At 41.1% G+C, this 26152-nt stretch overlaps 1 protein-coding gene across 1 annotated transcript in view; it reads right to left on the reverse strand.

Moving 5' to 3' along the window:
• Nucleotides 1-11778: 11778 nt before the first annotated feature.
• Nucleotides 11779-26152, reverse strand: part of AQR (aquarius intron-binding spliceosomal factor) — a 102310-nt gene continuing 87936 nt past the window's right edge. The window contains exons 32-35 of the mRNA XM_062205578.1: nt 23460-23545; nt 20184-20358; nt 16228-16341; nt 11779-13005 (exon numbers count right to left, since the gene is read on the reverse strand). Coding sequence (XP_062061562.1) covers nt 12661-13005; nt 16228-16341; nt 20184-20358; nt 23460-23545 — 720 coding nt within the window. The 3' untranslated portion in view covers nt 11779-12660. The remainder of the gene's footprint in view (nt 13006-16227; nt 16342-20183; nt 20359-23459; nt 23546-26152) is intronic.

Consider the following 26152-nt stretch of genomic DNA (forward strand, 5'->3'; position numbering starts at 1 on the left):
TTCTGATCCAGCTCTCTGCTTACAGCCAGGAACAGCATTGGAAATTGGCCTGAGTGCATGGGCCCTCTCTCTGTAACTCTACCTCTCAAATAAATACATAAAATCTTTAAAACAAAAACCCAAGAGAATGGAGAAAACAAAGGTATAAAAGCTGGCACCCCAGGTTCTAGTCCCGGTTGCGGCGCTGGTTCTGTCCCAGTTGCTCCTCTTCCAGACCAGCTCTCTGCTGTGGCCCGGGGCGGCAGTGAAGGATGGCCCAAGTGCTTGGGTGCCTGCACCCTCATGGGAGACCAGGAGGAAGCACTTGGCTCCTGGCTGCAGATCAGCGCAGCGCGCTGGCCGTAGTGGCCATTAGGGGGTGAACCAACAGAAAAAGGAAGACCTTTCTCTCTCTCTCACTAACTCTGCCTGTCAAAAAAAAAAAAAGCTTTTATATTCAAAACACTCAAGAAAGATGAGAAAAAGAAGATGTAAATCGTGGAGAAATAAAATGGTTCAAAATAAACCAACCAAATACATCAGCAATTATATAAAAGCAAAATGATGTGCTATTATTAAAAGACAAACATCATTTGACTAAGTATGTATTTTTTTTAGATTTATTTATTATTTGAAAGGCAGAGTTACCGAGAGGCAGTAGTGGGTTCACTCCCCAAATGTCTACAACAGCCAGAGCTGGGCTCATCCAAAGCCAGGAGCCAGGAGCTTCTTCTGGGTCTCCCACGTGGATGCAGAGGCCCAAGGATTTGGGCCATCTTCCACTGCTTTCCCAGGTCATAGCAGAGAGCTGGATCAGAAGTGGAGCAGCTGCGACTCAAACCAGTGCCCATATGTGATGCTGGTACTGCAGGTGGCGGTTTTACCCGCTAGGCCACAGTGCCAGCTCCTGTGTTTCTTTCAAGAAAAAAAATCTTAAGTATAAAGATACAGCCTGATTGAACAACAGGGTAGGCCGGCGCCGTGGCTCAATAGGCTAATCCTCCATCTTGCAGCGCCGGCACACTGGGTTCTAGTCCCGGTCAGGGCACCGGATTCTGTCCCGGTTGCCCCTTTTCCAGGCCAGGGCCCTGCACCCCATGGGAGACCAGGAGAAGCACCTGGCTCCTGCCTTCGGATCAGCGCAGCGCACCGGCCGCGGCAGCCATTGGAGGGTGAACCAATGGCAAAGGAAGACCTCTTTGTCTCTCTCTCACTATCTACTCTGCCTGTCAAAAAAAAAAAAGAACAAGAGGGTAGGAATGCTGTGCCATGAAAAACCTAACAAAAAGAAAACTGGTATAGTTATATTAATATAAGTCTAGGAAGACTTTAAGGAAAGAACATTACTACAGAGGGATATTTCCTAATGATAAAAGTCTCTCAGGAACTCTCTCATCTTTCTTGACTTTTTTGAATATAAAACTATTTTATACCCTCATTTTCTCCATTTCTCTTGGGTTTTTATTTATTTATTTATTTGAAAGTCAGAGTTAAACAGAGAGAGGAGAGAGAGAGAGAGAGAGAGAGAGGTCCTCCATCCAATGGCCCACTCCCTAATTGGTCACAATGGCTAGAACTGCACCAATCCAAAGTCAGGAGCCAGGAGCCTCCTCCGGGTCTCCCATGTGGGTGCAGGGGCCCAAGGACTCGGGTCATCTTCTACTGCTTTCCCAGGCCATAGCTGAGAGCTGGACCGGAAGTAGAGCTGCGGAGTCTTGAACCGGCGCCCATATGGGATACTGGCGGCTCAGGCCAGGGCATCAACCCACTGCACCACAGCGCTGGCCCCATGGGTTTTTCTTTTAAAGATTTTATTTATTTATTTGAGAGGTAGAGTTACAGAGGAGGTCCCAAGCACTCGGGCCAATTTCCACAGGAAGGTATTATAATTCTAAATTCGTATATATGTAATAACATATTCTCAAACTGAATCAAACAAACAAAAAAAAATGCCAGAATTACAAAGAGAAATGAGTTCACAACAATAGAGTGAGCTTACGTGCTCTCACTGGATATGCCAAGAACACAATCTGCTCTTTACTCGGGAGGGTTGAGTCTGCAGCTAGAAATCTTGAGGGATGAGTTCATGTCTCCATCTGGGGCAAAGAGTAGGCTTGTTTGCCGATTGATATGAGAGAGGGATTCTTCCAATGTTCCTCTCCTGTAGTACAACCCACTGAGTGTGCCGGGATCCATCTGGACTCTCCAAGTCACTCCTATGGGACTTGGGGAGCAAGATGAACTCTCTGCTTATGGCCTGGGAAAGCAGCGGAAGATGACCCAAATCCTTGGGCCCCTGCACCTCGGAAGAAGTTCCTGGCTTCAGCCTGGCCCAGCCCCAGACGTTGCAGCCATTTGGGGAGTGAACCAGCGGATAGAAGACCTGTCTCTCTGCCTCTCTCTGCTGCTCTGCCTTTTAAATAAATAAACAAAACTTTAAAAATTAATCAGGACCCAAGACAGGATGAGTGTTTCCTTTGCAGGGAATACAGATGTTAGGTGGGAGGCCCAACAGGGAATTCTTGAAGAACTGGCAATGTCCTGATTTGGGCGGTGATTACATGATTTTATGAAAAACAGTGAATCATTCCCTGTGATGGTTTGCTTTTTTGTATATGTCGCATACTTGAAAAGTTCACTTTTGTAGAAAAAAGTGGTCTACACATGGCTGGTATCAAAACCAAAGGGAATTTTCCATTTAAAAAATAAATGTCTTTAGGGCTAACCCCAAGCCCTTTGCCTTAACTGCTGAGTGAGATACAGAATCTACATTTTGTCACTCTTTTCATCATGCATCTGAAAACAGCTATGTCAGAAAATAAAGGACCGGCAACTTTACTTTTAAAATAATTTTTAAACAAGTTATTTTTGACCACTTAGTTTGAACATGGCATTTTAAAGTTAATATTTTATCCTTCTCTTCCAGGCAATCATCCCAAAAGTTAGAGAACAGGAAACAAAACTGCAAACAACATTTTCAGCAAAATCAGAAAACAGCTCACATCTGTAGATTCCAAATTAGGTGAAAAGAGCTGCCGGAAGGCGGGGAGGTCAGGCTCAAAAGAGCAGAGACTTTGCTGAGTAAGGTGAGGGGCAAGCAGGGTGGGGAGAAAGCCATGGAGACAAATGCAGAGAAGGACTCCTGGTATTTAAGAGCCAGCCCCAGAATGGAGGATCTGACAACAGGCATCAAAGCCACACCCCTTATTAACAGCTATTGACCAGAGCCCTCTCCTGGATTCTGTCTGATGCTAAGCTGCACAGGATGTGGAATGACTAAACAGACTTACACAAATGAGCGACAGGTTCAGGAGGTTGTAGCAGCAGAGTTCTCTATGCTTCCTTCAAAGAGAACCAACCTCTCACCGTTACCCTCCAGGAGCTACCCAGGAAAATCCAATCTCCTTCAACGCCAAGTAGTAAACTAGAAATTCAGACTGAACATGAACAAAGACAGGACCAGAATCAAAAAAGTGATGGTTGGAGGGAAGAAACACCAAAACATAATACTAGAGGGAAAAAAAGAGAAGATGAGAGGCAGATTTAACACAGTGATTTCCTCATTTACAGCATCTGGGAATTAAAAATACCATTTAAAGCTGGTAAATCATGTTAACAGAATTACAAGCATATTTATGTCTGCAAAGTAAAAAACACAATTGCCTAAAATTGAGAGTTAGAGAAGAGGAAGAGGAGGGAAGCGAAGCAGGGAGCATGTTAATTGAATCATCATTTAGAATAGCAAAACAATAGATACCATCGAAACAAATGGAACACTAAAGGTATTCTATAAAGTTATGGCTGTAAAGATAACTATGAGAACGAAAAATGAAAATGTCCTAACTAGCAATATATACAGAGCAATGCAAATATACACTATAAAGTTTTTAAATGGAAAACAAAACAGGACTATGAATAACCACATTGATAAATACAGGAGCAAAATGCAAATATTTAAAAAAATTGTTTAGATTACAAAGTAAAGCCAAATCTATGTTGTACACAATAAATTTAAACTAAAATGATTTTTTAGATGTATTTATTTATTTGAAAGGCAGAGAGAGAGAGAGAGATCTTCCATCGCTGGTTCACTCCCCAAATGGCTGCAAAGGCTGGAGCTAGGCTGATCTGAAGCCAGGAGCCAGGAGCCAGGAGCCAGGAGCTTCTTCCAAGTCTTCCATGTGGGTGGCAGGGGCCCAAGCACTTGGGCCATCTTCTGCTACTTTCCCAGGTGCACTAGCAAGAGCTGGATTGGAAGTGGAGCAGCCGCCACTCAAACTGTCGCCCATATAGAATGAGGGTGTTGCAGGCAATGACTTTATCCACTATGCCACAGCCCTGACCCCAACCAAAATGACTTTTAACCAAAAGTTGAAAGAGATTTAACATATGGTTAAAAATAAGTGGATGGGCAAAGATAAACACAAATCATCTTAAACACGAGAAAACATTCTTTTAAAAATGTTTATTTCAAAGGCAGAGAGAGAGAGAGAGAGAGAGAGAGGATATCCCATCAGCTAGTTCACCATCCAATTGCTTGCAAACAGCCAGTGGTGGGCCAAGTCAAAGCCAGGAACTTCCCTGCAAACTGGGTCTCCATGTGGGTGGCAGGGACCCAAGTACTTAGGCCATGATCTGCTGCCTTGTGGGTGCACTAGCAGGAAGTTCCATTGGAAGTGGAGGAGCCAGGACTGTAAGCTGCTCTCTCATATGATGTGGGCCTCCCATTGGCAGCTTAAGCTACTGTGCCACAATCCTCCTGAAAATATTCTTAAAGTAACTTTAACAAGTTAAAGTGACATTAAATATCATTCCTCTGTTAACAATGACAAACAGTCCAAAGTATTGTCCAGTGTATTCTTCAGGATCCCAGAATGTCCTCTGATTAGGACCATGTCCTGCTTTGTGCCAGGACTACTAATTTAGCAACTCCTTAGAGCTAAGCTTTTAATCTGTTCTGAGAGAGCCAAGCTTGAGGGCAGAGACCCTGGTGTTCATCTGACCTGAATTTGACTTTTCAGACTAGCCAGGTCAAGAGAAGGTGACTGTTAATTCTAGACAAGAACGCGACTTCACTTCCCTTGTCTACTATTAATAGTGCTGAATCAAGTTAAGAGAATTACCTGACCAAATTAATTCCTGAAGTATCGATCACAGTAGGCATTTGTGATTCTCCCCTAAGCTGAGACTACATAAGGAGACTTCAAGTTCATGGGAAAATGGAATAAAAAATTTATCACAACTTATTTCTGTAATTCTACACAAGCTTCTTGAGCTATTTTACAATGAGGCTTTTACTCCTGGGAACTTTAACTCCTGTGGGTGTTCCTTTCAGCTCCCAAGAACTTAATGCTGGTCCATGTTAGGGAGAGTAAAATTGAAAGAGTGAATCCATGGACACATAATGGTAAAGTGCAGACATCATGCTCTTTAAAAACTATTATTTAATCTCTTTTGCCATTGCTTAAATGTAACAAGGCTTTAGGGTAATTAACTAGCATTTTGGCGGCTCAGAGTACCACTTTAATTAGAGTCCCTGCCCACTGTGTTTCTCACATCTTTTTGAAACCGTAACAGATGACTAGTGAGGCTTTCATTCTTAAGCAGAAACTCTGTAAACACAAGAACATTCTTTTTTATAGACCTTGCCCTTCCTGTTCTGGTTCTGGCAACCTAATCTGACCTTGAGAGCAGTTTAACTGTTACTCTGTTTTGATTCGCCTCAAGCAAAGAGGTTTAAAGAACAGTATGGTTAAGGGATTTCCCTGAGAGTCACATGGTGTTTCTATTCCTGGTTCAACTGTGGTGTCCTTGGCAAATTACTCAATGTCTTGGTGTTCTTATCCATAAACTAGTGGGACTGCTTCTGGTATCGTTGCCTGGCAAACAGTAGGCTCTCAATAGTCTATGAATACACAATTAGTTGCCAAGATGTCTTCCAATTTTTCATTATATTTAAGTCAATTCATTTCAGTGAAATGTAGTTAGCCAGAAAAATGAAAATTAACCAGATCTACTCCTATTCCACCACTATTCTTGCGACAGTCTGATATTAGAAGAAACCAGCACTGGAAGATGCTACTAGAAGAGACATGGTAATGAATGCACAGTAACACAGTAAGTACTTTCAGTTGTTGGTTAATTGAACCAAAATCAGAAGAGAAAAAAAAAACTTCTTCAAACAAAATTGGTCAAAATAAATCATGAACATAGGAAATTATGGTATTTTATATATATGACTACTTCCCATCCAGAACATTCCGCATGTCAATAAATTAAGCTTCTCTAAAGAGCTTTTTATATTAAGCCAGGCTTCTCCCAAAGAGAGGCAGCTTACCTCTGAGATTCTTGAACTTAGACTGCAAGACAGTTGTAAGTACTGAATGGCATACAATGGTAAGCCAAAGATGTAGGGAAGAGGCCCTCTGGGGATCAACTTTAGAGAAAATACAGTGTCTGATGCAAAAGAACTTTGGGAGTCCTCTGCATTAAACACTCTTACAGAGGGAAACTTTTAAAAAATATTTTCCTTAATAATTTTCTTCTATTATTTCTGGTGCATCCCCATTGGTTACACTAAGTAATTTTTTTTTTTTCTTTCTGGAATTTAAGCTTTTTAGGGAAACAAAGATTTCAAGAACTCAGAAAAATATAAGATAAATCATGAATAGGAACTCTTCTTTCACTGTATGGTAAGAAACAAGAAAAGCTTAGTGTGAAGTTCTGGAGCCTAAAATTAAAATGCAGAGAGAGAAATGCTCGGTGACCTTTTCCTAGGAGGCTCACATGAAGGAATGTCACGGAACATTTACCAAACTTTTATTCACTTACATTTTCAGGATCTTGGTATTAACACCACATGACACTCAACAAATTACACTATGACATTTTCTACAAATCACTTCACCTCTGGTTTCCTCTTCAGCTGTGTTGCTTTAGCCTGTGGTTACTTACAGGGGAAGAAATGGATTTAGGCTTTCTTTTTCTTTTTGGCTTAAACAACATTTTTCATTTCTGAAGGATCAAAATACCAGTCAACTGGGTTCCTCATGAGGGCCCTCTCCCTGGTTTGCAGGTGGGACACTTCTTGCCATATCCATACATGACAATCATTTCCCCTAATGATTTTTTTTTTTAAGGAATATTTATTTGAAAGGCAGAGTTACAGAGAGGGAGAGAGATTGATCTTCCATCCATTGGTCCTCTTCCCAAATGGCCTAGGCCTGGAGCCGGAAGCTTCATACAGGTCACCATGTGGGTGGCAGGGATCCAAGCACTTGGGCCATCTTCTGCTGCTTTTGCAGACCCATTAGCAGGGAGCTGGATCAAAAGTGGACCAGCAGGGGCTCCAACTGGTGTTGCAGGCCACTGCTTAACCCAATATGCCATAACACCAGCCCCAAATGACTCTTCTTGTAAGGCACGACTTCTATTCATGAAGGGTCCACTGTCGTGACCTAGATATCTCCCACAGGCAAATCACCTAGTATGATCACTTTAGGTATTAGGGCCTCCATACATAGATGCCAGGTAGGCACATTCAATTAACAGCAGAGGCCATGTTTCAAAAACGTGAAATTCTAATAAAAATTTTTTTAAAAAAGTTTTTGTTTACTTGAAAGTCAGAGTTACAGAGAGGCAGAGGCAGAGGCACGGAAAGAGAGGTCTTCCATCTCCTGGTTCACTCCCCAGATGGCCACAATGGCCAGAGCTGCGCCAATCCGAAGCCAGGAGCCAGGAGCTTCTTCTGGGTCTCCCACGTGGGTGCAGGTGCCCAAGGACTTCATCTTCCACTGCTTTCCCAGGCCATAGCAGAGAGCTGGATTGGAAGTGGAGCAGCTGAGAAAGGAACTGGCACCCTTATGAAATGCCTGCACTGCAAGCGGTGGCTTTAACCACTACGCCACAGCACCGGCCCCTCTAATAAAATTTTAATCAGGACATATGATACAAATCAGTTTTCAAGTTTTTGCTGGTATAAAGATACTAGTTTCCACACTGGTTCTGTGGAAATAGTTATCTGTCTTACTTAAAAAACAAAACAAAAAAAGTTCTCAGTTTGGGAAACGCTAGGTTAAACATAATTCTTTCTAGCAGAACTTCTCAGAACCTAGCCAACAATGCACTGTGATTCCGCAAAAGGGAAATAATTCATTTTTCCCCCAAACTTGATCATGGAACATTTTCAGAGTACATTTCAAGAATAGTTTTTCATGATAATATTTGTTGGTAAATAAAGGGATGAGCCATCTTTGTACATAAAAGTTTAACCAGGTCCCACTGAAAGGGGTAAGCCACAAGAGAGCTAAGTGAATAAAACTGGCCCTCTGTCAGTAGGGAGCAACCACACTGCATTCTGACTCAGGCTACAGGGGACTGGCCTGGAATTTGTCTCCATAAAGGAAAACCCGACTGTCTGATGCTTCTGGGTCCCATTTAATTAAAAGCTGTTTTGGGGCACTAAAGAGCAGCAAGGGGTGAAGAATGACCAGTCTCATCTCTTCCTTTCCATCCTTGGCTCTCTGTACAGCTCCAGTTCCATTATGCTTAATAATTACAAAGGCTGACTGCCAAGCATTTCTCACAGGAAGCAAGGCTCTGATTGTCTCTAACTGCTCTTCTGGCTTGAATAAAGAGTCAACTTAAAAAAATATTACTTTTTATTTGAGAAGCACACACACAGAATGAGAGGAAGAGAGAGATTATCTCTCGCATCTCCTGGTTCACTCTCCAAATGGAATACAACAGCTGGGGGCTGGTGCTGGACCTGGCTGAGCTGGGAGCAGGGGACTCAATCCAGGTCTCGTGTGTGGGTGGCACAGACCCAGTATTCAAGTCACCTGCTGCCTCCCTGGGTACATATCAGTGGAAGCTGGGACTCAAACCTAGATGCTCCAGTATGGGAATATGGTCATCTTAATCGCTAGATCAAATGCCCAACCTGAGTCAACACTTTAAAAAAAAAATCTCTTTACTGAAGAGACAACTCTAAAGATGCTATCTGAGTGACTGCAAGACACAAAGAAAATCGCACATTTAAGGCATGAAGCTAAATAAATTTAACCACATAAATGTTTGGGAGCAGAGTAGTGTACGATTCGGAACTGACAGAAGTATCAGTTCCATGCACAGAAAGCATGGTAGGACTGCAGGGTCTTCCCTTTGGTTACACTGCTCTACCAGAATTTTAATTTCAGCAGAGAGCACCTAATGTCATGATTAACTGACTTAAGAGGTCTCCAACTGGGACTGGCAGAGTGGCTTAGCAGGTGCACCACTGCCATCCCCTATGTGTGCTGGTTCCTGTCCCAGCTGCTCTACTTCCTACCTAGCTCCCTGCTAATGGCCTGGGAAAAGCAGCATAAAATGGCCCATATTTGGGCCCCTGCCACCCACATGGTAGACCCAGATGAAGCTCCCAGCTCCTGGCTTTGGCCTGGCCCTTGTGGCCATCTGAGGAGTGAACCAGTAGATGAAGTCTCTCTCTGTAACTCTTTCAAAATAAATAAAGGAAAACAAAATTTTTTTAAAGAGGTCTCCAATCAGTTGACTTGAAGCTTGACAGATTCCTCAAACATCAACTGTCACATGTCCACTTGTCACCCTCCATAACCCTGGATAGGGGCATCACTAAGCAGGCTGAGAATTAGTTGACAATATCCCCTGCTGTCACAAAGCTTTGGGGAAAACCAGGGGGAGGGACTAACTAGTATTCACGCAGTACCCAGCTGCCAGATATTTTCATAAACATTATCCCTTAAAACAAATATATCCAGAAAGACTTTTCCCTATTTTCTAAGGAAAATAGGTTTAGAGAGGCTTTAAAATGTGTTTAAGGCCAAACCGACAGCCAATAAGCAAATTACGTAAAATGCGAGCCAGGTCTAGGTGAGTGTAAAGTCTATTTTACAATGATGCTGTTGCCTGATCATTAAAAAAACATTTTTAAAAGAGGAGTACAAATGGCCCACGCATGCTACTTCCCTCAGTATCTAGCAAAGCATCTTAACTTTTATCATCACACTAACTTCAAGTGTACAGATAATGCTTAGATCTCATTCATTTGCCCAAATTAATGGAGTTATTTATTCACAGCAGCTGGTAATGAACTAAGATTCTCAACTCAGCATTTTGTGGGGAAAAAGTCTAAATGCTTGAATTGCTTCATTTGATGCTTATTCTGTTGGCATGCAACTTTTTGGTTTTCTCTTAAAAATAGATTCCAAAATTATGACATACTCATTTACGAAAAAGAACAGAGCAATAGGAACACTAATCTGAAACAGTCACATGGCTAGAGTACCTCTCTGTAGTAATTTGAAATTAAACACAGAATTCTTGAATTGATGATCCAATTGTGCACACATGCTTGATCGAAAAAATAAATAAAAACTGCCCTAGGATTGTGGACTTGGATTTCACCTCACTGTCCCACAGCTGGCACTCTGATTAAGTCTCTCTGATTCATTTTCTCATTATTAAAAAGAGTAAATCTCTTAAATTCCTTAAAAAATTGATTCTGTAGTCAACTGCAACTCAATGGCCCTTCCAGTGAATACACATTTTAAAATAATTCAAATCCCACCACCAACACCTCCTTTTCCAATTCCTCTGATAAAGGCCTCATTCATCTTCTACCTAAATTTGTCTATGTGTAGTAGACAGTGCAGCAGCATAGAAAGAGCACGGTCACCCTGCTAGACAGCATGATGTTCAGTGTGTAGAAACCAGTTTACTTAATGAGAAAGCCATCTAAGTTTGTCTATTTGGGTTGTAGGTATCACAGTTCATATCCCCTCAAGAGTAAAGAGAAAAAATCAATCTTTTCCAGGAAAGATGGTAATACAGCAAAGCTTCTTTCCCTCTTGCTTAGCCTGATACCATATATTCACAGATGAAAGTAATTCTGTGAGTGCTATTTCCTACACAGATGCCCACAACACCTGCTTGCAAATTCTTTTATCAGAGAAATTATGTAACAGACTATCTGGCTTGATCTTTATTCTGACAATAAATAGACCCGGGTTTCCTAGTATTGCTGCTGTGGCATCTCACTCTCTTCATCATCTCCCCAACATTTATCAAGTGTTCCGAAGCAGTAAGACATAGAAGATGAGCCTGAATCCTACCCACCTCAATCTGCTAGAACCGAGCCAACACTAGTCACTCACGACTATAACTGACTGGACTTTCCGGGTTTAATTCCCTTATGAATTAATCATTCCTTCAAAATGTCAGATCTGAAGGCTTTTGCTTCTAGTATACAGTTCCTGATCATTTCTTCAAAGATCCCTTGGACATGGTTGAGCATATAGGTACACCAGAGGGGACCCTGTGGTGAAATGCTCCCCCAGGCACTCTAGCAGATGACCAAAGCGGGGACGAGAGGCCTAGTGGGAAATTGCTCTCTCCCCACATACACGCATCCATCTTATTATTTTTTCCCCAGCTTTCACCATCATGCCCAGGGTCCTTACAGGCAAAGAGTCCCTGTCAGAAAACATTAGCCGTGCTCACTGTTACATTTACCATTAACAGTCTCATTCATGTGAGGACAGCACAGCATTCTCAGCTTAGTGTCTGTCAAACCACAGCACGCACATGAATCAGCTGGGACCTTGTTGAACGCGGGTTTAGATTTAAAGGTCTGCAGGGGAGCCCACACGTCTGCATTTTTAACAAACCTGAATACAGCACGGAGGCTGCTGGTTCACCAACCATACTTGAGCAGCAAGGTCCCAGTACCATGCCTTCCCACATGGCAGCAGATTTCACCCTGAAGGTCGCCCTGCGGCTGGTTAACCACCTCCCCGGAAAATAAAACAGGGCAGAAAACCCAGAACCCCTGCATTGGGAGAATTCTACCCTGTAAACAGGAGTTAGTCTGTTGACTCTATTGCCCAATTCTGGATCCTGCCTCCTGCCCAGACTGCTATGGCAGATTCTTCCTGCTTAGAAGAATGACAAATGCGGGCTCAGCCTCACTAGCCACTGCGACACCAACTCAAACATTAATGGTGTGGAGAACCTGCTGCAGTAGATTCCTGGGCTCTAACCTTGCTTCATTAGGTCTGAGGTAAGCCCCAAGAATAGAAACCCCAGGTTATTCTAACACATTATGAGATTCTGGGTAAAGAAAATGCATGTAGCATCTTTGATAGAGAAACCGCTGTCTTAATGGTGTAAAAACTGTACATCAAGGAAGAGGTCAAATAAAAGTGAGAAAACAGGAAACAACTTGAACATTAGATAGTATGATAGAGTATCAATTTCCTTCCCAATCTGAACATTTGCTCAAGGGCATTAATGGTTAATGCCAATGCATTATGTCTTTTCTTAAAGAAGTTCACAAAAAATGTGAAGGTATATCTTGTGTATTCTATAGACAACTATTTCAGTGATCAAAATATCAAAGGAATGGTCATTTGCTCTTCTGATTAAACACATGAAACTACAGTAACTCACATATAAGGGGGCTTGCGAGAGTTCATTAAAAATTCACATTATCTTTTAATTTCATTTTCCATGAAGTTTTGAAACCCTTCCATTCTCATACATACATTTTATATACTTAAGACCGTGAAATCAGTTAACAAAAGGACTAAACATTAATCAGTGCCATTAAAATGGCAGAAACAAATGTCAAATACAAAACTTAACTTTACAAATGAAACGTCCTCCCTAAGCAAGGCTACTTGGTCTCTGCTTTGGCAGATGAAGCATCTTGAGGGTTGCTGGTCTCTGCTGGTGCAGCACAGGTCCTGTGACAGCAGCAGCGGCCTCAGTGAGAGCACGGGCAGCTTCAGGGTCGCAGCTGTCTGCTGTCTGACTCAGGACGCTCTCCGGCTGAATGGGGGTGGTGTCAGTCTGAGAAGCTGGGGTTTCTTGACCGGCGCTGGCATCTGTGGGACTAGATGTGGTGTCAGTCTGAGCAGGCAAGGCCTCTTCTTCTGTGTCCAATTCTGTTTCTTGATTTGGAATTTCCTCACTTTCTTCAACCATGGCAGGTGGTAGTTGTAAGAAAGTCTACCAAAAAAGCAAAAAAAGGCAATATGAATGCAAATGAAAACAGAACAAAACACACGGTTTATAAAGCCCAAGCCTTACATTGACATCATTTTTCTAACAGATATTGTTTATCCTAGAGTTCCCCAAACACTCTGGCCATTTTACATTAACAGATGTAACAGCTCTGATGACCATAAATGTTCGCTTAATGTCAAGGAATACGCCGACAAAGATGTCACATTTAAATCATCAGAGATGAAAACCTATTAAGTTTTTAAGCAAAGGAATTTGCTAAAAACACTTCTGAGAAAAAATACTGGCTGATTAAGACTGATTGCTACTCCAACTCAAAAAAGGGCTCACTTCAATCAAGAAGTCCAGTGAGGGGTAGGGGGGAACCAAGCTCTTGAGACAAGCCCATGCAGGGAGGGAACAGCAGAGCACAAGGCTTCTGTCCCCTTCAACCAGAAAACTAGAGCAGAAGTGGATATTGTGGCACAGCAAGTTAAGCTGCCACTTGGGAAGCCTGTACCCCATGTGGGACTACCGGCTGGAATCTTGGCTACTCTGCTTCCAACAATCCTGTGAACACAGTGGGTGATGGCACAAGTACTTGGGTTCCTGCCACCCACTCTGGAAGACCCAAATGGAGTTTCTGGCTTCTAGCTTCAGCCTAGCTCAGCCTTGGATGTCACAGGCACTTGGGGAGTGAAGCAGTAGGTAGAAGATCTTTTCTTTCACTGTTTCTCCCTCTCTGTCACTCTGCCTTTCAAATAAATCTTAAACAATAAAGCCAAACGAACAGTTTTGTTTGGGTACTTAAAAAAGTTGATGGAAAACAGAATAAAAAAATGTTTATTTTGGTGTAAAATATACTTAACACCCATGCATTTTTTCACTAATATGCACTTTCAATGAACATCTGAAGACTCTTTGCATAGGTTTAACTTCCTCTTTACCCCACGTGAAGCTAAGGTGTGGCTACTCTCTCATCAGAGGTTCTGTTTACCTTGCTGAGAAAAGTTTAAAAGAACCACTCAAAACAGCAACAGAAAACATAAAATACTTAACTAAAAAAGGTAACAAATGTGTGTAAGATTTTCATGCTGAAACTACAGAACACTGATGACAGAACTGAAAGAAGATCAAATGCGTGGGAAGTTCTATCATATTCATGGAGGGGAAGACTCATTATTGTTATGATATTAATCATCCCAAATGGGTCCTAAACAATTCTCCTAGTAGTAATCCTACTAAAATCATAGCATGCTTTTTGGGGATAGAAATTGATCAGCTGATTCTAAAATGTACATAGAAAAGAAACCAGAATAGCTACAACAATTTCAAAAAAGATCAAAGCTAAAAGACACATTATTTAATTTCAAAGCTTATTATAAAGCTATGGTAATCAAGGTAGTACAGCAATGGCAAAAAGATAGTTACATAGAATAGAACAATGGAACAGAACAGAGTCCAGAAATAGACTCATATACATGGTCAACTGATTTTCTGAGGAAGGATAACAAGCAATTCAATGGAGAAAAAACAGTCTATCCAAGAAACAGTGCTGAGACAATTACATATCCACATGCAAATGAATAAAACTCAATCTATCATGTACCATACAAAGCAATTCACTCAAAGTGTATTATACTTCTAAAAATATAATATATACTTCCTTTTTTAAAAAAAGATTATTTATTCATTTGAAAGTCATCTATAGAGACAGAGGAAGAGACAGAGAGTGATACTCCATCTACTGGTTCACTCCCCAGATGGCATTAATGGCTGGGGCTGGGCCAAGCTGAAGCCATAGCCAAGAGTTTGTTCCAGGTCTCGGTCTCCTACATGTGTAGTAGGGGCCCAAGCAGTTGGGTCATCCTCCGCTGCTTTTCCTAGGCCAGCAGCAGGGGGCTGGATCGAAAGTAGAGCAGCTAGAATTCAAACAGGTGCCCATATGGGATGCCAGCATTGCAGGCAGTGGCTTAACCAGTTATGCCACAATGCTGACCCCTATATATACTTCTAAAACCCTAAACCTGTATAACTTCCAAAAGGAAACCTCTGTAACTTTGGATTAGGCTAAGTATTTGTAGGACATAAGAAGCATAAATCATAAAAAAATTAGATACATGGGATTTATTCAAAATTCAAAACTTCTGCTCTCTAAAAAACACTTAAAAATGAAAAGTCATAGACTATGAGAAAATACTTACAAAACACATCTGGTAAAAGACCTAAAGCCAAAATAAAAACCTTTTGAAATAGTAAAGTACAACCCAATAAAAAAAATAAATGAGCAAGAGACCTGAGCAGACACATTCCCAAAGAAGATAGATAGCAAAAGACTCATGAAAAGATACTCAATATCATTGCTCATTAGGGATATGAAAATTAAAAGCACACTGAGACTACCACATAACCTGTTAGAACTGCTAAAATAAAAAGGACTCATCATATCAAATGTGGGTGAAGACGTGGAGCAACTAGAACTCACATTGCTAGTCAGAGTGGAAGGTGGTACAACTACTTTGACAAAGAAGATGGCAGTTTCTTAAATTTTAAACACACAATTATTATCCAGTCCTTCTACTCATATATATATATATATATATATATATATAAAAGAAAAATTATTGTATAGGCATGCTCATAACAGCTGGAAACAATGCAAATTTCTATCAATAAGTAAATGGGTATTTGGAACAATGGTCTACTGCTTGGCATTGAAATAATTGATACACAATAACATGAATGAATCTCAAAATTATTATACTGATTAATAGTAGCTGGAGAAAAAGAGTACATACTCTTTTTTCCATTTACATACATATTTAGAAAATGGAGACTAATCTACAGTGATAAAACAGATCCTTTATTGACTGAGGAAGGTGAAAAGTGAACTGATTAAGGACAAGAAGGAGGAATTAGGAAGGGGCACAAGGAAACTACTGGGGATAATAGGCATATCCATTATCTTGACTGTAGTGATGGCTTCACAGTTAGAAACCTATGTCAGAACATATCAAATTGTAAACTTTAAAGATATGGACTTTACAATATGCCAGATTCTATCTGTATAAAGACATTTAAAAAGTATAAATGTTACATGAATAACACAATCTACTTAATTTACTTTAACTGCCTTCATACAAGGAATTAGGCACTTTACAGTTTTATTCTGTAAAACAGAAGATTCATTCTATAGCAAGAAAAATTAAACATTTTGAAAAAACTCACCTGATGATAATGATGTGTAGTCTGTATTAAATGCATGTACATGTTGTATACAAAGTTTGCCATCTGGGGCATGTTCTTTATTATCTGTACTTCATGAGATGGTCTTTCTCCATTCTATAAGAAGGCCAAAAAAAGTAATAAGTGTCTCATGAAAAAACTCCACAATCTAATATTTCAATGTCAATATAAATCCATTTCTTGATATTATGAAAAAGCATCATTAGAGGATATAAGAATAGTAAGAAGACATTAAGATGCAAGTCTGAGAGGCCAATAAGGAATACATGAGTGGTGATTCCACTTAAATTTAGAGAAGCCAGAGACTAGGAGAGCTAAGAGTCACTAGCTGTTAAAACAATTTCAGGCTGGCAAGTCAGTTTTAGTTGATCAAGTGATGTGGAAGAATTTTTTTTCCATCGACTTGAAAGGCAGAGAGACAGACACATGGAGATCTTTTACCTACTGGTTCATTCCCCAGATGCCAGCAACAACCCAGGCTGCCAGGCCAAAGCCAGGAGCTGGAACATAATCTGTTCTCCCACCTGGGGGCATGAACCCAAGCACTGCAGCTCTCATTTGCTGCCTCCCAGGATGCATAAGAAGGAAGCTGGATTAGAAGTGGAAGTGCCATGACTCAAACCAGCATTCTTGAATAGTATGCAGGCATTGTAAGCAGTGGCCTAGCCATTATGCCACAATGGTCCCCACTAATGTAGAAGGATTAGTAAGAGATAAGTAGTCATTGGAACAGAGAGAAAAATCACATGATAATTTAGAAAGAAAATATTAAAATTATTCTTCCTATGTATGCTTTTCTATAAAATAGTAAGTTAACATTTTCTATCATTTAATACATAGACTAATAGCCATAAGGGTGAATATCTAAGTGTTCCTTTTAAACTCTGTGGCATCTATCAGAACTAGACAGGGAAGACAGTTAAATTGCAGGTGCCTGGGTTCTAGTCCCTGGAGATTTAGTTTCAGCAGATATAGGGCAGAACAAGGTAATTTTTATGGAAGAGTTCCTGACAACAATCTGAGAAGCACTGCTCTATCAGTGTCTATAAAGTAAATGAGGAAAGTATAAAACTTTCGCTTCTTCCCAAAACATCTTTGGATAAAGACTAATAGCATTTCTACTTATAGTCAATAAAATTCTTTAAGGTCTCACTCTTTCTTACTGTAGGAACAATTCAGAAAACCATAATGGAGGGCCAGTGCCACGGCTCACTTTGCTAATCCTCCGCCTGAGGCAGCAGCACCCCAGGTTCTAGTTCCGGTTAGGGCGCTAGATTCTGTCCCGGTTGCCCCTCTTCCAATCCAGCTCTCTGCTGTGGCCCGGGAAGGCAGTGGAGGATGGCCCAAGTGCTTGGGCCCTGTACCCGCATGGGAGACCAGGAAAGACACCTGGCTCCTGGCTTTGGATCGGCGTAGTGCGCCAGCCGTAGTGGCCATTTGTGGGGTGAACCAACGGAAGGAAGACCTTTCTCTCTGTCTCTCTCTAAATCTGCCTGACAAATAAAAAAAAAAAAAGGAAAAAGGAAAAAATATATAGTAAGAAAAAAAATTTACCTTAAAGTAACAAATTACTTAAAGTACAGGAAGTTACAAATATTTAGTAAATTAAATGGTATTTTTCAGAATTAAGTAGTATGAGGGGACTTCAAAAAGTTCATGGAAGATGGAATTAAAGATACTAATGTTAGCCGGCGCCATGGCTCAATAGGCTAATCCTCCACCTTGCAGCGCTGGCACACCAGGTTCTAGTCCCAGTCGGGGTGCCGGATTCTGTCCCGGTTGCCCCTCTTCCAGGCCAGCTCTCTGCTATGGCCCGGGAGGGCAGTGGAGGATGGCCCAAGTGCTTGGGCCCTGTACCCCATGGGAGACCAGGATAAGCACCTGGCTCCTGCCTTTGGATCAGCGTGGTGCGCCAGCCGCAGCGGCCATTGGAGGGTGAATCAAAGGCAAAAGGAAGACCTTTGGCGGGCGCCGCGGCTCACTAGGCTAATCCTCCGCCTTGCGGCGCCGGCACACCGGGTTCTAGTCCCAGTCGGGGCACCGATCCTGTCCCGGTTGCCCCTCTTCCAGGCCAGCTCTCTGCTGTGGCCAGGGAGTGCAGTGGAGGATGGCCCAAGTCCTTGGGCCCTGCACCCCATGGGAGACCAGGAGAAGCACCTGGCTCCTGCCATCGGATCAGCGCGGTGCGCCGGCCGCAGCGCGCCGCTGCGGCCATTGGAGGGTGAACCAACGGCAAAAGGAAGACCTTTCTCTCTGTCTCTCTCTCACTATCCACTCTGCCTGTCAAAAAAAAAAAAAAAAAAAAAAAAAAAAGGAAGACCTTTCTCTCTGTCTCTCTCTCTCACTGTCCACTCTGCCTGTCACACACACACACAAAAAGATACTAATGTTGGTGCAAAAAATTTTTGAAGTCTACAAAGTTTCTATATAATGTACATTTTCCATCAACTTTCAAAAGACCTTTCTTTATACTATATGCAAGCAGATGTTCTTTTGATTAATGATCACTTTTAGCAACCATCACAACTTCTGTGTGCAAAAATTGCCATGGTTTTATGACTAGGAAATGTTGCCTTCAAAACACAGAAGGCTTGTTTGACTGTTTTCTGATGGCTCTGTTGGGAGCTAGCTATCTCTGTTAAGATGCAGAGCCTCTGTGACCCCCAAACTATCTCCAGAGCAGAAGATGGGGAGATGCACCCAACCCCTCAAGGCTTGAATCCATGAGTGATGTCTAAAGTACTGGTTTCCAAGCCTTCCCTCTGGTGGCACTGTCTCACTCGAGGATTCTCTAGGTGTATCACAGAAGCCCTTGCATAGCAAGCACCCTGAGAGCTTGTCAAACACAGAGACACCTACGCTCTGCTCCAAACCTCTTACTAGGAATCTCCCTCTTTAATAATCAGCCCACAAACGACTGAGATGCTCAGACCTCCAGGGCTGTGTCTGATTCCAGAGACTGATATTTAAGGGTTTACATGCCCCCCCCCCCATCACACCTCTTCACCCTTTTCCTGTTATTCCTCCATAGCACCATTCCTTTTTCAAAAAACACCAAAAAGGCAGTTAAAAAATACAGAACACATAGGACTTCACTTTTTAAAAAGAGAGGCTGAAGAAGTATACTGTGAATATATAAAACCACTTTATTTAAAATACAATCCATCTTGCCTCTATGATATCTCATTAAACAATGTAAAGCCCCCAAATTGACAGTATGCTAACTTAAATGTAAGATAGAAAATATTTAAGTACTTTAAAAAGTTCATTGAACAATGAAATGAAAAATACTTTTGAAACTCAAGCATAGTTTTTGATAATTTGCATTTTTCACAAACTTTCTGAAGACCCCTTGTAAACTAAGAACAAACCAGAAATGAAGAGATTAGTTAACTACGGAGGGAGGGTGGTGAGAAAAGGGGAGAGTAGGGAGATCAGAAGGGGTGGGTGGCAGTTCTGTTTTTGTTGGGTGTATGTGCTCCCCCTACCCCATTCTCTAGCATATAAGATTAAGAAGTAAACTATTTATGACTTTATAATGGAGTAAATAGTTAAGTTCTCTAAGCTGAAGAAAGGCAGTATAATGCAATAATCAGTAACATGGGCTCTACAGTTAGACTGTCTGAGTTTTCAAATCCTGGATCCTTCACCTACTCTATGCATATTCAATCTACTTCTTTGACTCTGTTTCCCCAAATGCAAAAAACCCTATTAACAGGGCTGTTACTGAAATTAAATGAGAAAATATACATAAAGAGCTAACTGATACATAGCAAGAACTCAATAAATATGAGTTGATTATACACTGTTTTTATATCAAAATTGAAGTTAGTTCCTTGGTATAAGGAGCACAAGAAACCAATGATTGGATGGTCCTGACTATGTGCTTACTATAAGAGAATCCCAATTTCTCTACACAATGCAGAAAGAAGTCTTACCTTTCTAGTGGTTGGGAAAGGTTCCGTTGGAATTATATGTAAATGCAGTGGGCGGGCCGTGAGCTGGCTGAAAGCTGGTGTTAGTTCAAAACAGTTTTGGAAGAGAGATACTCTGGCGAAGATATAAAGTCCAAGTCTGGCTCTAGACATGGCCACCACTAAGCGACGGACATCCCTTTGAGAAACAAACAAAATAATTAATATGCTTCAAGATTATTAACATATTTAGAGGCTGACACTGTGGTGTAGTGGGTAAAGCCGCCGCCTGCATATGGCATCCCATTTGGGAGCCAGTTTGAGACCTGGCTGATCTACTTCAAATCCAGCTCTCTGCTGTGGCCTGGGAAAGCAGCGGAAGATGGCCCAAGTCCTTGGGCCTCTGCATCCGCATGGGAGACCAGGAGGAAGCACCTGGCTCCTGGCTTCGGAATGGTGCAGCTCTGGCCGTTGGGCCATCTGGGGAGTGAACCAGCAGATGGAAGACCTCTCTCTCTCTCTCTCTCTCTCTCTCTTTCAAATCTTTAAAAAAAAAATGGGCAAGGGATGTAAATAATCATTTCCCTCCAGTCTTCAGTGCTATAGTGCAATAAAGAAGTTTTTTTTAAAGTGTGACCATCATACATGAGGAAAGTATGGCTAAAATCTTAAGACCCAACATAAGTAGGTATCTCTTCTATTGGACTCAAAACTCCATGTGGGCAGAGTCCATAAATGTTCCATAAATGTTAGATTCATCACTGTGAGTCAAGAAGCTAGCACACTGTCAATTAAAAGATGCACCTGAAAATATTCGTTAAGTGACCAAACACTATGAACATAATAAACTACCAGGTAAAAAAGCAAAGGGTGGTAGCATGAGTAGACAGGGTTCCTTGGAGCTCTATCTTGAAAGTAGGGCTATGGGGACTACCAACTTCTTTCTTAAGTCCCTAGAAGATAGTTGTACAGAATATTGTTAAATAACAAAGCTGAAATCTGGTAAAAACCTACAAGGAAATAATATAGGAAAGCTGCAGCCTCATTATTTCACTCTGAACATTTCTACTAATATCTAATAAGCTAACCAAATCAGATGGGGACGAGAACAATGAATGCTGGAAAAGGGACCAGAAATGTCCCACTACTCTGGCTTCTAAATAGCTCAAGATTGTCCTAAAACAGGTCTCTCGAACTAAAGTTGTTTGGTTTCTAGTCAATCACCCAAATAGTCTACTTTGGATGATAAAAGGTGTGGATACAAGAATTATGGCAGGGCCTTGGAAAACAGTCTATCAGGTCCTTAAAAGGTTACTATATGATCCAGTAATTCCATTCCCATTTGCTGGTTCAGTTCCCAACTGCCAGCAACAGCCACCACTGGGCCAGGATGAAGACAGGAGCCAGGAACTCAACCCTATCTGTTGCCTTCCCAGGTGCATTAGCAGGGCCTAGATAGGAAGTGGAGCAGCTGGGGATTGAACCAGCACTCCAATATGGAATACCAGTCTCCCAAGTGGAGGCTTAACTTGCTGTGTCACAACACTTGCCACTTCTGGATTCTCAAAGTGGTTAAACAATTTCGATATGCAAAGTAATATTGAAATTAGATTTTTTAGATCCTTCATTAATTAGCAGTTTATCAACAAAGTCTTTCTTTTGGTTGGCAGTGTACTACAGAGTAGGAAAAGAAGGGAGGGGAGATAGCAGTATTCATATATTCATACTGTAAATTTGTGAGGGATTTTAATTATGCAGACCATAATGGTGGCCCATTCAGACAGCAATCATAAACCTTAAAGAGGAAAAATGATTACATTTTGGAAAAAGTGTCTCCAAAAATATGCTTAACAAATCAATAAGTAAAAATAAATTGTATTTTAGAATGCTATCATCTTAAAACAATTTCCTTTTTTTTCTTTTGATTTTCTTTTTAAAATTTTTTTTTTTTTTGACAGAGTGGACAGTGAGAGAGAGAGACAGAGAGAAATGTCTTCCTTTGCCGTTGGTTCACACTCCAATGGCTGCCGCTGCCGGTGCGCTATGGCCGGCACGCTGCACTGATCCGAAGGCAGGAGCCGGGTGCTTCTCCTGGTCTCCCATGGGGTGCAGGGCCCAAGGACTTGGGCCATCCTCCACTGTACACCCTGGCCATAGCAGAGAGCTGGCCTGGAAGAGGGGCAACCGGGACAGAATCCGGCGCCCCGACCGGGACTAGAACCCGGTGTGCTGGCGCCGCAAGGTGGAGGATTAGCCTATTGAGCCGTGGCGCCCGCCGTAAAACAATTTCTTAAAACATTATATCTTTGCTTACTCTTATATAAAAGTCATCAGTCTAATGGAATGTGAGCACTAGGTTAAGCTCCAAATAGACCTTGACTTAATGACAACATTATGACAGCTTGGAGAATTTTTTTTATACTCACCAAATAAAATGATAAAATGAACTCTCCTTATAGTTTTGCTAGTAACTCATATTAGATGAAGGTTTATATAAAACTGCTGCTTTGTAATAAGAAGATATTATTCCCATAAATCTCTAGCACATAAATACATCACAATAAATGATAAAAATAGATTGTTTGTTTTGACAATTCTTAATCCTGGGAGAACAAATGGTTCCTTTATCCTCTAACAAAAGATTGTGTGAGGGGGAAAAATCTGAGGCCTAGGCAATGAAAAATTTACTCTGAAGATACTGCAAAACACTTTAACTCCTATAATTTCTGATATTAAGTTTCTAAGAGATACAGCACATAGTATGACTTTATGATAACATGTTTCTTAATGCAACTGAAGAGTAAAAAAGTCAAAATTAGTGAAATTTCAAGAGTTAAAAAAATTCAGTAGCAATAGTTATACAAGGAATCTGATATTATAACATAAGGCACCCAAAGTAGACAAAAATAACTATATAATTCATTATTATTTAAACTTAATGGGGCCGGCGCTGTGACGTAATGGGTAGGGCTGCTGCCTGCGGTGCCAGCATTCCCTGTGGGTGCAGGTTCGAGTCCCAGCTGCTCTACTTCCGTTGCAGCCATCTGGGGAGTGAACCAGAGGATGGAAGACCCCTCCCTCTATCCCTCCCTCCCTCCCTCCCTCCCTCTCTCTCTCCCTCCCTCTCCCTCTCTCTCTCTCTGCCTCCGCCTCTCTGTGGCTCTGCCTTCAAATAAGTAAGTAGGTAAATAAATAAGAATATTTTAAACTTAAAATAATTTAGAACTACTTAGCTGCCAAAGCTCAAAACTGAAACAGAAATAAAATTCAATAACTTTATGAGCATTTTTTCTCACATACCTCAGATGACCCACTGCCCTAGTTCGTACTAGAGACAGAAGAATATAATCATTCTGCTGACCTTGAAATCTATCAACAGTAGTCACCTAGGAAGGAAAAAATGGGAAGTATGGTTTATTTTCAAAAAGCACAATGAAAACGCTCTTGAGATCACTTAAGTCATATGCTAGAATCAGATATCATATGCTTAAAATAATCCCCAAAATAACAATCATATGCTTGGAATTACAAGAATAAGTTAATGAATAGTACTAAATAAACCAGATTAAGTAACCAGTAACTAGTAACCAGATTAGGCTATTTTTTGACTGTGTCTATTTTCTTCTGTCTAGCTCTTTAACTAGTATCCCAATGTGATGGTCAGCAATATAACTTAGTAAATGCATTTAGCACATCCTAGGACTTGTCTATAGCACTCCTCTGTCAAAGAAAAAAAACCACATAATCTTCATAGTATTTTCTGTACAATATGAAAATATGTGTAAAAATAGGGAAGAGCTCAGGGGATTTCAGTCACTAATATTGGCATTTGGGTTATTTGTCTCATGTTTATCAATTCCACAAAATGTTGGCAAAATCATAATTTATAGCTCCTGTACTTTTAAGAAGTTTACAAACAATTCCTTTAGTCAACTTCATGGGGTGTAATTTATATACAGTAAAATATGCTCATTTTAAGTGTACAACTTGATGAATACCAACAACATATACTCCCATGTAACCACCAGGGCAATAAAAATTTCCATCACCTGAGGCCCAACAGTAGTCAAATCTGTATTTTCTAGTTCTAGGCAACCACTGATCCACTTTTTGTCACTCTATTTTTCAAGTTCTAGAATTCCATAAAATGGAGTCATAAAGTATGTACTCTTCTATATTTGGTTTCTTTCATTCAGTATGTTTCTGAGATTTTAAAATGTGTTGTGCACAGTAGATAATTATACTGTTCAACTGTTGAACAGTCTTCTACTGAATGAACATACCACAATTTGTTTCTGCACTCACCTGTTCATGTATATTTGGATTATTTGTAGTTTGGGGTTATTATGAATAAAGTTGCACTGAATATTCATGTACAAATATTTTTGGGTATGTTTTCATTGCTCTTGGATAAATACCTAGGAGTGAATCTGTTGAACTATATTTCAAGTCTATGCTTAACTGTATAAGAAACTGTCAAGCTGTTTGCTGTATCACTTTACACATTCATCAGCAATGCCACAGCTCTTGAGTTCTAGCTGCTCTACATCCTTGTAAACACTAAGTTTACTGTCACTCTTTATAATTCTACCCATTCTACTGGGTTATATAGCAATTTTTAGCTAGAGTAGGCATTTGTGTGTGTGTCTTACTGGTTATTTGTACGTCTACCTGTATGCAGTGTCTGTTTAATTCATTTTCATTTTGAATTGGACTGCCTTATTTTGGTTTCTCCCCTTCCTTTTCTGTGTTCTTTATGGAGTACTCGGCAGTGTCTTATTTTCTTCTGTATTCCTCATGATTTTGATTTCATTCCTATGATTTCACTTTCTTCCAACTCATATTTTTTTTTTTTTGGACAGGCTGAGTGGATAGTGAGAGAGAGAGACAGAGAGAAAGGTCTTCCTTTTTGCCGTTGGTTCACCATCCAATGGCCGCTGCGGCCAGCACATCTCGCTGATCCGAAGCCAGGAGCCAGGTACTTCTCCTGGTCTCCCATGCGGGTGCAGGACCCAAGGACTTGGGCCATCCTCCACTGCATTCCCGGGCCATAGCAGAGAGCTGGCCTGGAAGAGGGGCAACCGGGATAGAATCTGGCGCCCCAACCGGGACTAAGAACCCGGTGTGCCGGCGCCGCAAGGCGGAGGATTAGCCTGTTAAGCCACGGCACCAGCCTTTCCAGCTCATATTTTATCTTTTCCTGATTTCTTGCATTGCTCTGCTTTGTTGTCTTTCCTTGCAGAAATTTCTTCGCAATGCTTACTTCATTAAATATTTTAAAATTTATAGCAAAATGTATATTTGAAAATTTCATCTGTTCTAGTATAACATTCTTTCTGGAGTATTTTTTTTTTTTTTGAAATGCAGAGTTAGAGAGAGAGAGAGAGACAAAGACCTTTTATCTGCTTGTTCACACCCCAGATGGCCACAAAGACCAGGAATGAGCCAGGCCAAATACAGGAACCCTGATGCTTCCTCCAGGTCTCCCACGTGGGTGCAGGGGTCTAAGTACTTGGGCTATCTTCCACTGCTTACCCAAGTGCATCAGCAGAGAGCTGGATCGGAAGTGGAGGAACTTCCGATGTATGCCAGCATCACAGGTGGAGGCTTAACCTACTATGCTAGAATGCCGGCCCCTGAAGTATTTATCTTGTCTATGCTTTGATGCTCTTCTCCTCATATTTTCTTGTATAAATTGAGCTAGTACTGGCTTCTTTATTATTCATGACTAAGTAAGTAGGTTTCTTGGATTAGCTGTGAACAAGAGGTTAAGTTGCAGTCAGCAGGGCTGTTTCTTAAAGCCTGGATGGTTTCTACAAAAGGCGTCTTTCCTTGCTAATGTACACATTTTGCCAATGCAGGCATTTTAAACCAATCTGGGACCACAAGGGTTTCTGCTCACCCCAATTTCTGCACCAAATGTTGAATAACAGGGATGTGGCTCTTACATGTCAGAATGAGACTCTCATTTTCAGAAAGTGTATGCTTTTACT

The sequence above is a fragment of the Lepus europaeus genome, chromosome 11 (assembly GCF_033115175.1).
Source record: "Lepus europaeus isolate LE1 chromosome 11, mLepTim1.pri, whole genome shotgun sequence".
Lineage (NCBI taxonomy): Eukaryota > Metazoa > Chordata > Mammalia > Lagomorpha > Leporidae > Lepus > Lepus europaeus.